Genomic DNA, 15,221 nt, shown 5'->3' on the forward strand with positions numbered 1-15,221 from the left:
TGAATGATGTCAACCAACCAATTGCCTGATAATTCCTCCTGGGCTTTCATAATGCTCCTGCGATAGAGAGCGGTGTGCTCTGTAGGGCTTTTGAGTGAGTGCATGAGATTAATTTGGGAACCTGCAGAATTTGAGGGCCTGTAGATCATTTCTGTTCTTGCCCTGGTACATTGTGGCTGATATACTGCATTTAGTCCTGATAGCACGAAACTGACTTTTAGCAATCGTATTGCCTTGTGTCTTTCATATTAAATGCACGTCTTCTAGCCCTGGCCACGTGACTCTGTTGACTGGAGCATCGTTCCACGTCCCAAAAGGCTGAGAGTTTGTCTTTGCCTCCCCTGCCCCTGCCCTGGTCAGGGCACATACCTACGATGTAGTTCAATCCCCAACCAGGGCACATTTGGGGGCCACCAATTTATGTTTTTCTCTCTCTCTCTCTCCTTCCCTTCTTCCCTCTCTAAAATCAATAAGCATGTCCTCAGGTAAGGATTTAAATAAATAAATGCATAAATACATAGATAAACAAAATACATCTCTCTAGTGATAACTATGTATCATTATCATCTGCATTGGCTGTTTACTGAGCGCACACTGTGTGCCCGTGGAATAAGCAATGACCACAGTAGGCAGGTTAACAATAAGCCATTATTTCCCTGAGTGTGATATGAGTGCCATCCAAGATGATTTCGGGTTATAGACACAGATGAGTATTTTTAATAGTTATGTACCTATCATAATGTATATAATAATACAAATAATAGTCACCAGCCTCTGATTTCCGATATTATTGCTCAGGGCACACTTAAAATAGGTAGCTGCAGGGCAATCCACCTTAACTGGATCGTATGGCAAAAATCGTAAACTGGGGAAGTCTGGGACAGTGAGGCAGCATAGATACAAATTTCTCACTGAGAATCTCATTTTTCATCAAGATTTACTGTAAATACTCCAATGAATATTTTGTACTCTTTCTCTTGACCCAACAAGTCACAGAACTGAATCTTCATAGTTCGAGGTAGCAGTTACGGTGGGGATAGCACTGCACCAGGGTACGGAAAACTGAAGCTTGGGCCCTGGATCTGCCTCTGAACGTAGCCACACAACTCTGCGTGAGCCTCTTCTCTTTGAACCTTCACCCCATCTTCTGGCTCAGGGGCTCCCTAAAGTATCCTCTCCCTACTTCACACAAGAATGAAGGGAGGTGCTCATGAATCCTTTGCACATAGTAAAAGTGCCGATGCTAATACAAGGATGTGGTGAGAGACCTGTCTATATGCTTAAGTCTGTGTTACTTGCAGTTATGATTAATAGGAAAGGTTAATGTATATGCTTTTCTTTTTCTTTGCTTCCAATCTGTTGCGTTTAGGCTGAAGAAAAGAAAGTTTCTGAGAAGACTCTTCAGACCCCACTCTTGCCTTCACCCGTGGCCGATCACGTGAAGTGTAACATTTTGAAAGCCCAGCTGGAGAGCGCTTCCCGCGGGAGTGCCCAGGTGTGTGGACCACACTCGTTCCTTTGACTTCACCCAGCAGGGTTTCCTCCAGGACGTAGAGAAGTCTAGGATGTTGGGCAAGGTCCGGCCAGGAGGCAGGAACCACACCTGTTACGTGAAGAGATATTTTATTTTAAGATTGTGTGTATTTATTTTTAGAAAGAGGAGAAGGCAGGGAGAAAGAGAGGGAGAGAAACATCAGTGTGTGATTGCCTCTCATGGTGCCCCCACTGGGGACCTGGCTCACCACCCAGGCATGTGCCCTGACTGGGAATCAAACTGGCAAACCTTTGGTTCGTAGCCTGAGCTCAATCCACTGAGCTACACCAGCCAGGGCAAGAGAGATTTTAATATAAAAGGTTATTAACTGGTGTGCAGTTTTTAATCGGGCAGAGAAGGGGCCAGCTCTGTATGTCGCCATGGGTGTGAGGGCTGTGTCTCCCATTGTCTCCCAGTGTGTGCTCAGCTGGCCCAGCTGGCCGAGTGGGTGTCCTTTCCCCCCCCCCCCCGCCATTCTTTGTGGGACTCACCGGAAGGAGGAGGACAGGCTTCTATCAACATCGTATGACACAGTTCCTCCCAGGGTGGTGCACTTATGTGAAAGGACCGATTCTGAAACCCTTTATAGGCTGTAAGGGCTGTGTGAGAGCTGGTTATTATTCCAGATGTAATAGGCGAGGTGGGGGGTTGGACTGTGGGTTTGGCTTTTCCCACAGCATCCTCTTCTCATTCAAGCGTGAGCTGGCACATACCAGGTGCTCAATGAAAGTATGAAGGCGAGCAGTGATTGCTTTGGAATGATGAAGTATTAATCCCCGTGATGGGGAATGACTCAAGAAAACATTTTTTTGTTAACTTACATAAAGACCTGAGAATATTTGTTATTGACTGAGTGCTTGATAACTACCTCCTTTATCCACCTTCACATGTCTATAATCTTTTGAATGCAGGAGACTTGAGAACAGTTTTGCATGCCAAGATATTTAGTTTTGACAAACCTGCCTCTTTTCTTTCACAGGCTGGAAAGGAGGAATCAACGTTTGTAAATATCAATAAGAAATCGAGTCTTCAGGACGGGAATGTAAGGTCAGTGGCTTCTTGTTTGAATGGGGAAACCATATTCTCTGTATCATCAACATGATCCTCGAAACATTATGCATGAGGGTTTTGCTAATAAAAATCAGAGAAGAAGAAGAAAACGAGGAGAATGGGACCCTGGAGAGGTAGAAAAAAAAAACTGGCTTCCACAATCTCCTGTAAGCTTCAAAAATGCCTTTTCTCAGTTTTGATATTGCTGTACTACAAAGAAATCACTTCGAGTTGCTTTTCAAATGTATAGACCTGACCTTGTTACTCCACCCTGCTGCAGTCCTTTAGAGACTCCCCTGTGCTCTCAATCCAAAGCAGGATGCAATCCAAACTCCTTAGTAGGGCATGGGAGGCCGTTTTTGACCTGGTTTCTGCTTGCTCTCCCCGCTTGGTTCATTATTGCTCCCCTGGTCCATTGGTGCGCTCCTCATGCTGAGCTCCTTGACAATACTGGAACCACAAATGTTCTCCCACGCTTCCTGACCACCACCTACCCAGAGGAAAACCTTTCTCTCCTGAGCTCATAGAAAGCAGACACTCTTCCCTACTCAACCCAAGTGAGTAACCACCTGTAGATCAAGGTGGCCCCCCGACACCTGGGTGGCCTACTAACGCTGGCGTGGTCTTCCTGTCATAGTTTCCCGAAATGGGTCCAGGGATGACTGCTTCAGTCTCCTGTTAAAAGCAGAGACTCTCAAACAAACAAAGGTTCTTGGGTCCTTTTCCAGACCTTTCAGATCCTTTGGTTGGGGGCAGTGGGGGGGAATAGGAACTGGAGTTTCAATAAGCACCGAGGGGATCTAGGAAACTCTGCTGTGGGAAATTCTTATACTTGATACTAAAAATAATCAATACTTCTCCATGTCCTCTTATAATGCCCAGTTATTCTTGGTATACATTTTTCTTACTCCAAAGACATACACCCTGCTTCCTCCTGGACTTTTCAAAACCTTAATTCATCTCTTCCCACTCTATCCTACTATCTCTCCACCTATTTTCCAGTGTTGGTTAATAGCATTGTTACCTATCTGTTATCCAGACCTGACACCTGGGAGTCTTTGACTTTCTCCTAACCTGCCCCTCTCATCCAATTGGTCATCAAATTCTGCCAGCTGGGCTTTCATATTATCTCCCACGTCCACCCTCTCCTCTTCATAACCATGACCTAACAATGACGTCGAGCCCTCACCGTTTCTCATCCTGGATAACTACTGCTGAAGTCTTCTCAGATTCCTCCAGCTGCCCTCCTTCACCAGCGTCCTCTTGGTTGCTCTCAGGGCCTTTCTAAAATGCAAGTCTGACCTTGCCACTCCTTTGCCTGGAACCTTTAGTGACTGCCACTGCCTTCAGTGTAAACCCCTCAGTCTGAGGTCCCTCAGGACCTGGCCCTGGATCTCCCTCTTCTTAAGCCCCTGCCCTTCCACTGAGACGTCACCCGTCAGGAAGTCCAGGTCTCCACTCTGTCTCCCACCTGGGAAGTCTTGCCCCCATCTGGGTGAGTATAGACTTCTCCATGAAGCTTTCCAGATGCTAGCCATTCCACACAAGCAAAGTTGCGGGCTCCCTTGGTAGACTCTGAATTCTGCCAAGACTATATTCAGTTGAGTCAGGGGTTCCATCTTGAAGAAATCATAAACCCAGAATATTCTGACTCTAATCCCTTATTTGCTCATTCATGTGTTTATTCAACAAACATGTACAGAGCACAGGGCACATACCTATCACCCTGTTAGGCCCTGAGTAGAAGAGAAAATGGACACGGTAGCATTAACTTGCCAGAGGTCCCTTGCTGAGGACCTCAGCTTATTCTGATGTCCTTTGGTCTCAGGAGGTAATGTCTTATTTTTGAAATGAAAGCAGTCATGATCACTACAAAACTGTGTGAGAGCTTTTCCTTAAAATCAGCGTGTTTAGTAGGGCCCATTGCTTATCTGGCATTTTTTCTTGAGGAAATCTGAAAGTGCTATTTACTGTTTCACATTTTCACATATGCACTGGAATAAAATGTTTTAGAGCAAGTCTTAAAGGCCTTCTGATCATGCATTTTCCACATTAACTACTCTATGGTTATAGATATAGGTATAGATAAATATAGATATAGATATATCTCTGAGAATGTGTTTAAAATAAGATGACTACAAGATTACTTGGAAGCAAAAAATTGGTTATCCACAAATACATCTTTTCTCATTTTAGTAGTAAGGCCTGGGAATGAATCAAACCCTGATATTGGAGATGGGTGTTTTTGGCAGGAAAATTTTGTTGGATATCTCAATAGCATTGAGTTCCTGCTTGCTATATTTTCTTTCTTGTGACTTTGGGTTTTGTTTTTGGATTTCCTTGACTTTTTTTTTAATTGTATTTAATTAGTAGGGTGGAGAGGAGAAAAAAATGGGTACCTTGACTATCATTTTTATCAAGGTATAAATTAACTGAGAAAGCAGTCCCCTTACAGCCAAAACAGTGCCACAAACGTTTTTGTTGGGGTCGTTTTGTTTTACTTTATTTATTTATTTATTTATTTATTTATTTATTTATTTATTTTAAAAGGGTAGTTCACATACAATACGATGTTAGTTTCAGGTGTACGACATAGTGATTTGACATTTACATGCCATATGAAGTGATGGCCATGCTAGGTCCAGTAACCATCTGTGCAGAGTTGTGATGCTGTTATTGACCGTGTTACTGATGATGTACATTGCATCCCTGTGACTTATTTTACAATCCCTGTCGCCTTTTTCACGCACGCCCCCTAGCCCCCCATTCTCTGTCAACCACGCCGCTCTGTTTTTTTGTTATGTCTCCAGAAGCCCTATTCCTATACGTGTGGAAACGACCCAACCAGCAGTGGAAAAGCCGGAAATCAAGCCTCCCCGAGTGAGGAAGTTAACGAGACAATACAGTTTGTGAGTTCTTACTGCAGGTTTTTCCATGATAAGGACGAAGGTGATGCTCAACGTTCCGTTATGAATGCTTGTGAGCACTTCACATCATGCCCAAAGAGCCATCCCCAAAAGGCAGTTTGTTTCCAGTTTAGGTCATAACAAGACCAGGCCTTTCTCCCTGAAAACACTGCATAGTTGGCACCCACAGTCATCATGAAACGCTGTGGACAAATTACTACAAAACTTTGTGGCTTAATGAAAACAACCCCCAGTTATTATCTCACCGTTTCTGTGGGTTGGGAGTCCAGGCATGGCTTAGCTGGGCTGTCTGTGTCAAGGTCTCTCACAAGGCTGCAGTCAAGGTCTTGGCCAGGGCTGCAGTCTCCTCCGAAGACTCATTCATATGGTTTGGGACAGGATTTGGCTCCTCGAGGGCAGTTGGACTGAGGGCCTCTCTGGCTTTCTCCATGAGAGAAAGCACAGAGAGAGTGCCAGCAAGTCAGAGTCACAGTCTCCTGTCACCTGACCACAGAAATGACATCCCATCCTTATTCATCAGCAGCATCTCACTAGGGACAGCCCACTCTCAAGGGGAGGGACTTCCACAGGGATATGGATACCAGGGGTTTGTATCATGGGGAGTCATCAGAAGCTGCCTTCTCGTCTACTCACTGAACAGTACGAGACCTGTGGGAGGAGCCAAGTGGCCCAGAACCACCAAGGCCTGTCCACTTCTGTTCAGCTGAACAAAAGTTTCTAGGCTACCTACCCTTTGCACTGGGCTATTCTAGGTACCATGGGGAAAGAACAAAATGACTTTGAGAGTAAAAAAAAAAAAAAGACAGATTGCAAATATTCATCATCCAAAAAAGATAGGTAAATGCTATCTTCTTTAGCAGTGGTGGCAGTGGTACTTGTAATAGTAGCAGTACTGATCACCATGGCATGTTTTACTTCTTGACCTTGGCCATCACATCGTGTCTGGGTGCAGATTGGTCAGTGAGCTCCAGAAGGATCTTTGGGTGCAATGCAAAGCTTGTGGGACTTTGGTGTGAGATGGAGCCCTGGCCAGTTTATGGCTGGAAGCTCTTGGGAAAATCAGTCCACAAACTTCTCTTTCCTCATCTGGAAAGTGGGGTGACGTGTTTCCTACCTCTGCGGAATTTTGTTGACCTGAGCCAATGTGGGCAAAGCCCCCAGCCGGCGACATGGCCATAGGATAAAGTAGTTCCACTTCCTTTCTTCTCAAGGACCCGCAAGCTTCTGAGAAAAGGTCAAGTTTAAGGGTTCCCAGTATGCAAAGTGTAGGACAGAGAACGTGACTCCTGGATCCACCTCTGAGGGGCTCTTAAGGGCAGACACACCCACCTCATTAACTTCGGTAGAAACTCCTAGGCAGTGTAAGCAGCTCTCTTTCCTAAGAAAGCCCAAACAAGTAAGATTCAAATAATTAACAGCTGTAATGATCTCTGAGGGACAAATTAAACCTTGAAAATCCTGCTCCCCCAAGGGTAAAGCTGGCAGGCTTTGCCTTTCCTTTTACAGTTTGAAATTCAAAGTGTTACTTACTATCTGCCATTCAGGATATGTAATCATGTTGGAAACAATAACTAATACATGGCCTAGAAGGGAAGAAAATTTAACCAACTTACCAAATTGCCTCCTTTAAGAAAACCCGTTGTAAAACCTAGTGTGTTCAGAAGATGATGAGCTGCTTTACTTTCCAGAAATATAGCTTTACTATTTATGTAAACATAAATAGTACATAGTGTAAAAGCCCAAAAATATTCAAACAAGACAGAAAAGTCCAAAGAGAGAAGTAACCAATTCCCTACTATCACGCCATCAAAAATCAGCAATGTTCCCATTTGATGACTTACTTTAGACAGTTTTCTATGCATATATACTTTTAAAATAGAAAGAAATCATTCTGAAAAAAATGATAGTGCCACGCATAAACTTTCACTTATTGAAGTGTTGTTTCATGAATTTAACATGAATTTATCTCAAAGCTGAGGTAAAGTTGAAAGACCTGGTGAACTTTAGATATATGTTTCTTTGTCATAAGATCTAAGTTAAGACAAAAGGTTATTTTTCAAAAATACAATTTTGGAGTCTTTTTAAATTTTAGACAAGTATCAGTGGACTTTCTTCTGTGAAAGATGACCTGTTTTTTTTAATGGTTTTTTTTACATAAAACTAAATAATAACTATGCTTTTCAGGTTACAATTTTTTTTAATGAGGTAAAAAGAAAGTTTAGTCCCCCCTCCCACTTAACTAGCTGTGTGACCTTGGTCGAGTAATTTCACAATCAGCCGCTGAATACCATCTGCAAAGTGGAAACCGCAATACAGCATGTTGTGAAAATTAAACGGGCTATTCACGTAGCTGACCTGATTTCGTTCGTCAGCATGAATCCCAGTTCATGACATCTTATTGATTTTTCCACTTAACTGTTCAAACCCTCCCTGTCCTCCTTTTTCATAATCAAGTCCTAAGTCCTCCTCTTGAGGCTTCTCCATTCACAGAATGACCTCAGAGCCCCAGGGCCCCCCTCAGGCTGTCCCACCCACACTGCCACTGTGTACTGTGGCCACATGTTTCCACGAGGCCCAGCACTGTGGTGAGGCCACCATGCGGGACCCCACACAGGCCACACTGGTGCCCACTGGCCACAGATCTTTCATCTCCACTCTTTCGTTCAGCTGCGATTCTGAAATACGACCCTTGTGCCAGGGTGGCCCCAGATGTGCCACATGGAAACCCTTAGGGGAAGTGTGTCAGGGTCCCTGAGATGACTCTCACATTTAACAATTCACTAGAGGACTCACAGAATTCGGAAAAGCTGTTCTACTGTCAGTTAGGGTACATCAGAGTGAAAGGATGAAGCCCAAGAGAGCAAAGGGGAAAGGCACACAGGGAGCAGTCCAGGAAGACCAGGCCCAAGCTGCCCATTGTCCTCTCCTGGAGGGGCCGCATGGGCAGTGCTTAATTCTCCCAGCAACAACACGTGACAACATGCAGGAAGCATTGCCAACCAGAGCAGCTCACTCCAGACTCGGCATCCAGAGCTTTTACGGGGGGAGGGGGTCAGTCATGCAGGCATGGAACACTCATGTGACCAACCATAGTGACTCAGTCTCTGCCCACCCCTAGAGATAAAGCTAACACAGTGTGACCCAAAGCCCCGGGCGTTCATACAAAAACAGGCGTTCGCCATAAATCATGTTGCTAGCATGGACTCTCGGGCATGGCTCAAGCTCTCAGGGACGCACAGAAACTCTTATCTGTGGTAGGAGTATAGGGCCGGATAGTCCAAGGGAGGATAGTCCAAGGGCCCCGAGGCCCCAGCCTGGAGCTGTCCGTGACCAGTGCTTCATCTGGAATGTGCAGCGTTTGTTTTGCGCACCAGGCCTGCTGAGTTAGCTACTTACTGCTCGGGCAGCAGTCTGCTGGCATTAGGGCCTGGAGACTTGCATGAATTTCTATACATCTGAGAAAGTGCCGGGCATACTAAAAATGGGGCATTGATGCTGCTACTCTGGTCCTGTGCCCGGGCGATCAAATCAGAAGGACGTAGCCTTCGGGAGGTCAAACCTCCCCCTTGCATCTCTAAGGCAAGTCCAAGCCTTGGAGATGAGCCAGGGTGCCAGCTCAGACTTTCCTGACCTTCATGGGGACTTCCCCTCTAGTGTCCCTTTTCTGCCTGTGTCATCCCATTTCATCAGGGAGATTCTAAGACCAGAGCTACTTGGCCCCAAAACAGAGGTGCCCAACTCCTCCCCACACTGTGACCAGTGTATCACACCAAAGGGACACTAGCTGTTAGGCCACAAAAGGGCTTTTAATCCTTTACTCAGAGCAGTAGGTTCCAACAAGCCTGGCACGTACTCCCCAATGGGAGGCTGCTTAAAATAATATCCCTTCTCCCTGGCTGGTGTAGCTCAGTGGGTTGAGCGTGGGCCTGTGAAGCAAAGGGTCGCTGTTTTAATTCCCAGTCAGGGCACATGCCTGGGTTGCAGGCCAGGTCCCGGTAGGGGACGCATGGGAGGCAACCACACACTGATGTTTCTCTCCTACTCTTTCTCCTTCCCTTCCCCTCTCTAAAAATAAATAAATAAAATATTTAAAATAATAATAATAATAATAATAATATCCCTTTGTTTGCTGGTTCCTCATAAAGTTACACATAGAACTACTGTATGACCCAGCAGTTCCACTCCTATGGGGAATTTCAGTCCAAAAGAATCAAAAGCAGGGACTGGACCAGATACCTGTGCACCAACGTTCATAGCAACACTCTTCATAATAGCCAAAATGCGGACACAACCCCGGCCACCCACTAACAGGTGGGCGGACAAAGGGCCACCTCTCTGTGCAATGGAATCTTCCTCAGCCATAAAAAGAGTGAATTGTGTCATGTTGCTACAACACGGGTGGCCCTTGACAACATTGGCGCGTCAAATAAGCCACCACCAGAAGGACAGATGGACGATTTCACTTCTCTAAGGTACCTAGAGTCGCCCACTTCACCCAGACAGGAAGCAGAACAGATGTCGCCACGGGCTGCGCAGGGAGCAATGGAGGGCTGTTGTTCAGTGGGTGCGGTTACCGCTGGGGATGACGAAAAGGTTTTGGGCCCACACATGGTGACGATCACACAACACTGTGAATGTATCTATGCTACTGAGTTGCACACTTGCAGATGGATAAAATAATATTGGTCTGTGTATCCTTTCGTTAAAAAAAAAAAAAATTCTTTTACTCCCTTGGCAAGTGGCAGAAAATCCAGCCCCAGTTTGCTTTGGCAAAACTGTCACTGGATTGGGTCTTGTAAGCGGGACCACTGGTAGACCTCTGTTTGGGGGAGCCCCCCACCCCTGCCCTGGCTGTCCCGGCCCCCGCGCCCCCCACCCACTCCCCACAGCCTGCTTATTATTGTAATGAGCAGAGCTGCATGTGCTTTTAGTAACCGCAGTGATGAAGACGACCTCCCTCCAGAGCTGGCCGAGGCAGTAGGCGTGCCCGTGACCACCACACCAACCGCCACCACCACCACGACTGCCACCACACAAGTCTCAGCTCCACTGGCGTCCCCCAAGGTCCACAAACTCAGCTCGCCTCAGGATTCAGAAGGCAAGAGCCAGCTGTCCCCAGGGGCCAAGGTATGGGGAAGAAAAGCCCTGAGGAGTGGCTGCACTTGCTGGGAGTTGAGTAGAAATTAAGTGTGTGGCATCCGTGTGCATTTAAAAAAAAAATTTTTATTGCTGTGCAATTACAGTCGTCCCCATCATTACTCTCCCCTGCCCTTCCCACCCCCACCTCCCACATTCAATCCTCCCCTCTGCCGTTGTCCATGTCCATCAGCCTTCACACATGCTCCTTGACGAGCATGCTCCTTCCCTCCCCCTTCTCTCCCCATTATCCCCTCCCTCCTCCCCTCTGGTCACTGTCAGTTTGTAATTCATTTCCATGTTCTGTTTTGCTTGCTTGTTTGTTTTGTTGATTAGGTTCCACTTACAGGTGAGATCATATGGCATTTGCCCCTCACTGCCTGGCTTGTTTCACTTAGCATAATGCTCTCCAGTTCCATCCATGCTATCGTGAAGGGTAGGAGCTCCTTCTTTCTTTCTGCTGCATAGTATTCCATCGTGTATTTAAATTTTGCATAATCAACCCTTGCAGGAGACTTGAGCTTCTAAAAGAACGTAACAGCCACCAAAGCATGTTTTTGCTGTAACTGTCTCTGGAAAACAGGCTAAGCATTTCTGAGAGACAAGCAGCGTAATATGAAACCATGCATACTGTACTTTAAGGGAAATTAAAGAGATTTTTGAGGGCGATTTTGGTTTCAGAATGTCATCACTACACAGACCGATCATGGGAAAGACAGAACGTGAGAGTGGGTCTCCTCCTGTAACGGGACACTTGGAGGAGTAAAATGCAGAAGCAGCCCATCCCAGTCCTCGTGTTGGAGAGCCTGTGTGCATAGTGTGACAATGGGAAACAGTATTCTATTCGGTTGTTTGGAATTGCAGGAAATTCCCAGCAACATGAATGGACTATGACAAAGGCCTCAAACAAAAGCCATTTCTCTTGGTTTCCGCTGAGTGATGCTTAGCTGTGCTCACTCTTCAGCATCTGGTCCAAACGCAGTTGACTCGATCACTCTCCGGGTAGATGTTGAGATGGAGGTGGCTTGGTCCATGGACCCCACTGAGGCATGGGATCTGCACGGGGTCGGGGGATGCGGGGTTGCTGAAGGCAGGACCTGAGGCCCAGACTCAGTGCCCAGCTGCTCCTTTCTGATGCCTTATGGTGGCTTGAAATGAGCTGTCAGTGTGCGGCCCCTGTTTCTCCCAGCCTCAGTTTCCTCCTCCTGAGAGTGGGAATAGTATCTACCACCCTGCTCAGCTCATGGACCAGCTTCGGGTCCAGAGGGGGTTAAAGCGCTTATGCAAACCAGGGGAGCTGGATGTGGGAGGCTTCTGTGGCTTCAGGATGATGACTCCTGGCAATGTCCTGGTGCCACAGTCCAGGCTCACACCTGCATGACCAACACCCGTCTTTCCCAGGATTCCCTCCCAGGGTCTCAGGAATGCTTTCACACTCCTCACAGCAACCTGGCCAGCCCCCTCAGCCAGGACTGACCCAGACCGAAGCCCTGCTTTTCTGTGGGTCACCTCCTGGTACCTCGAGTTGGGCTCCCCTCTGCTGTGTGGATCCCCTCGTTCTGCTGTGCCCCACGTGTGGACACAGGCTCCTGTCACGCACCCCACCCCCGCCCCCCAGTGGAGACCAAGTGAAAACATGCACAAGACAGAAATGAGTTCAGGGAGGGTGGCGACAGCATCCTACCAGAAGCCACAGGGCTCCCCCTCCTGGCCGTCTGGGTCCTGAAGTTCCTGCCTGTGCCAAGTGGGTGGGATTCCTTCACCACCCCCCACAAAAGGCTTCAAGGACCAGTGGTGCCGAGACTGCCCCCCCGCCTGCCCTAGGACAAGAGAATAAAAGTGTTTTCTCCAAAAACGAACACGACTTTCAGAGGCACCCCTCCTCCACTGTCAAGTTCGTCCCCATTACTGTGTAGGGGAGTTAGCTCCCGGAGGCCTTGACCCTCTCCATCCAGGATGGAGGTTTGCTCTCTCCAAACACGCAGAGGACTCTCTGCAGCATTTCCCCCTCAGCAGGCCGTTCAGAGAGCACTCGAAGTGTCTCAGCAACATTGTTTGCGGCTTCCCATAAAAGGCAGTTGTCCCCCCCCACACCCTGCATCTGCTCATTAAGGCTCCAGGGAAAAAACCCGTGGAGCTTGGTCTTAACCTTCTGTGCACTGCCGAGTGAGAGAACGGCGTGGGGGCTGGCCTCGTCATGAGTTCAGTATTAGAAACTGGACAAGTGGGCTCGGGAACCTCTGTGTTTTCTGGTGACAGTCCACTGTCACCCCCAAACTGTCACTAACCGGGATATTTTTGTCTGCCCTCCTAGAGTCCCTCTGACCACGGAGGTGCCTTTACCTTGGAGCCAGGTGATCTCCTGATGGACTTCACAGAAGCCACTCCTCTGGTAAACTTCCTATTTTGCTAAACCCAGAAAAGCCACAGTCCGTAGAAATGCCTTGGCAGTGGGACAGATGGACAGAGGTGGGCATCGCCGTTGGGAAGGCCCTTCCTCTTGTTCTGCTCACGGCCGCAGGCTTGGGGATCAGCTTTCTTTGAGGATTCAGGCACCAGGGGTCCCTCCCAGGGTCCTCGAGGAAGGGCAGTGCCCCTTTCCTTTGAAGGGGGCCCCCAGGGTCCTGACCCCACCTGTCCACTGCTGCTTACCCCTGGGTGCTTGGGTCTTGGCTTCTCGGCTTCCTGGGCTGCGCCCCCCGCACGTTGACCCATGGAGCATCACTTGTGGCTTCCAATAACACGCGCTGCTCTGAAGCACTTGCTCAGCCCTCACGCTGGCTCTCCAGGCCCCTCGTGCCTCCTGCCACCCTCCATTGTCTACATACAGGTCTCGTGCCCTTAGGGAGGGCGGCCTTCGTGGGGCTCGTGCCGCTGAGAAACCCTCTCAGGAGAGAGAGCACTGAGCCAGGAGTCATGCAGGCCAGGCCCGGCTCCAATCTCTGCTCGCTCCTTAAGAGCCTTGTCATTGGATGGTCGCTGCCTCCTCTGTCCAATAAGGATGTCGTTTACCCTGTCTGCCTAAGAGTGTGTGTGTGAGAGAGAGAGAGACAGAGAGATCTTCAAGAATGCAAAACACCATAAATATGTATAAGAGATCCCATTATTATTATTATTATTAGAGGACACAGGCAAACTCAGATGTATCTTCAGCTCAACCTAATATCCAACTGTACTCGAGCATAAGTCATGGTCCACAAACGGGGGGCACGAGTCAAAATGTGAGTCAAATTAAAAACTGTCTCCCAAGAGCTTGCTGTGCGCCCGGCCACACGGAGGCCCTGGGAGTGGAAAGGGCAGCTAGAGGTGGGCGGGGAGTCAGGTTGATAAAGGGCCAAGGCGGACAGGCGAGCCATGTGGAAGGCGCACAGGGAGGGGCCGGAGGTGGGAGTCGTTCAGGTCTGGCTGGCCGGGGGAGGGTTTCTGAAGGCCTTCAAATGAGGCCAAATGCTGTCCAGGCTTTAGGAACGACCACCAGTCCAGCCTCAGCCGGCACAGGGAAATCATCTGTGATTTCTACAGTTTTACTTCTTACCTGGAGATCGGTAGCATCTCAGAGCTTCACGTCAGCTCCTTTGGACGGACAGCAGAGAACCAGTGGTTCTGGGAACTGAGTTCTCCCCCAGTACAAGTCAATGGAACCAAGTTAATTCATGGTCTTTTCATTAACAGATTGTCCAGGCAGGGTGACTCAGAAACGAAGGGCCCTTCTTCATGGCCTCGGGGCCCCTTCTCCCAGGGCGGGAGGCTCGGCCCCAGAGCGGGGAAGTCACACGGGGACCCAGCTGGAGCCCCTGTGTCCTGACTCCTCCTCCCGTGCTCTGTCCATCAGGTTGGGCTAGATCCAGCCTCTTCTTTGGGGAACTGCCACTTTGGAGAAGAACTTGGAAGAAGGGCTGTGTGTACAGCACTCCCCTGACTGGGAAACTTTGACAAAGTTTTCTGGAGTTTCCTTTCCTGGAGGAAAGGACAGTAAGTTAGGTGACCCTGGCCTGGGGCCACATCAGCATCCCAGTGAGGCACCAGTTGTGTCTTAGAGGGGCCGAGCTGTTGGAGACGGAAGCCTCGGTAGCAAGCCGAGGACAGCCAGCCTAGCTAGGGGGCAGCATCCCCCAAAGGACCCGAGAACCCTCAGGGTACAACCTGAAAGCCTATGAAGGCAAAAGGGGAGAAAGCTAAGTTCCTGGGCCTCATGGTACCAGGGTTTTAAAGTATGACTAGGAGGAGTAGGAGTTTGCCACGTGGAGAAAGTAGACCAAAGCATTCTGTGCAGAAGGCACAGCATGAGCAAAATGCTGCAAATTTATTTAAAAGGCCTGATAGATTTGAGAATTAAGATTAATTTACAAAAAAGTGTATCACGGCTTTGATGGGAGCCATGGGATTCTCTTAAAGACCATCATGTTACAGATGCGGCTCGGAGATCGAATTGCCCGTCTTCTCTTCGAGTGGAACAGACTGAGACTGGGAAGGAAGCGGCATCTGGCAGGGACCAGAGGTCCCATGATGAGATGCAAATGCCTAACGAGTGCCTGTCCAGACTCTGTTTGTACCGCTCCAGCAACAGAGAGCTC

The 15,221-nt window shown here is 48.2% G+C and overlaps 1 protein-coding gene across 4 annotated transcripts in view; it reads left to right on the forward strand.

Moving 5' to 3' along the window:
* Positions 1–15,221, forward strand: part of EPB41L4B (erythrocyte membrane protein band 4.1 like 4B) — a 117,496-nt gene that overhangs the window by 88,824 nt on the left and 13,451 nt on the right. For 3 of the 4 annotated variants that reach the window (XM_053656135.1, XM_053656138.1, XM_053656137.1), the window contains exons 18-22: positions 1,370–1,495; positions 2,514–2,581; positions 5,395–5,493; positions 10,443–10,638; positions 12,962–13,039. In XM_053656135.1, coding sequence (XP_053512110.1) covers positions 1,370–1,495; positions 2,514–2,581; positions 5,395–5,493; positions 10,443–10,638; positions 12,962–13,039 — 567 coding nt within the window. The remainder of the gene's footprint in view (positions 1–1,369; positions 1,496–2,513; positions 2,582–5,394; positions 5,494–10,442; positions 10,639–12,961; positions 13,040–15,221) is intronic. The other variant, XM_053656136.1, reaches the window with a different exon arrangement.

The sequence above is a fragment of the Artibeus jamaicensis genome, unplaced genomic scaffold (genome assembly GCF_021234435.1).
Source record: "Artibeus jamaicensis isolate MK-2021 breed Jamaican fruit bat unplaced genomic scaffold, CSHL_Jam_final scaffold_1964, whole genome shotgun sequence".
NCBI classification, from domain to species: domain Eukaryota; kingdom Metazoa; phylum Chordata; class Mammalia; order Chiroptera; family Phyllostomidae; genus Artibeus; species Artibeus jamaicensis.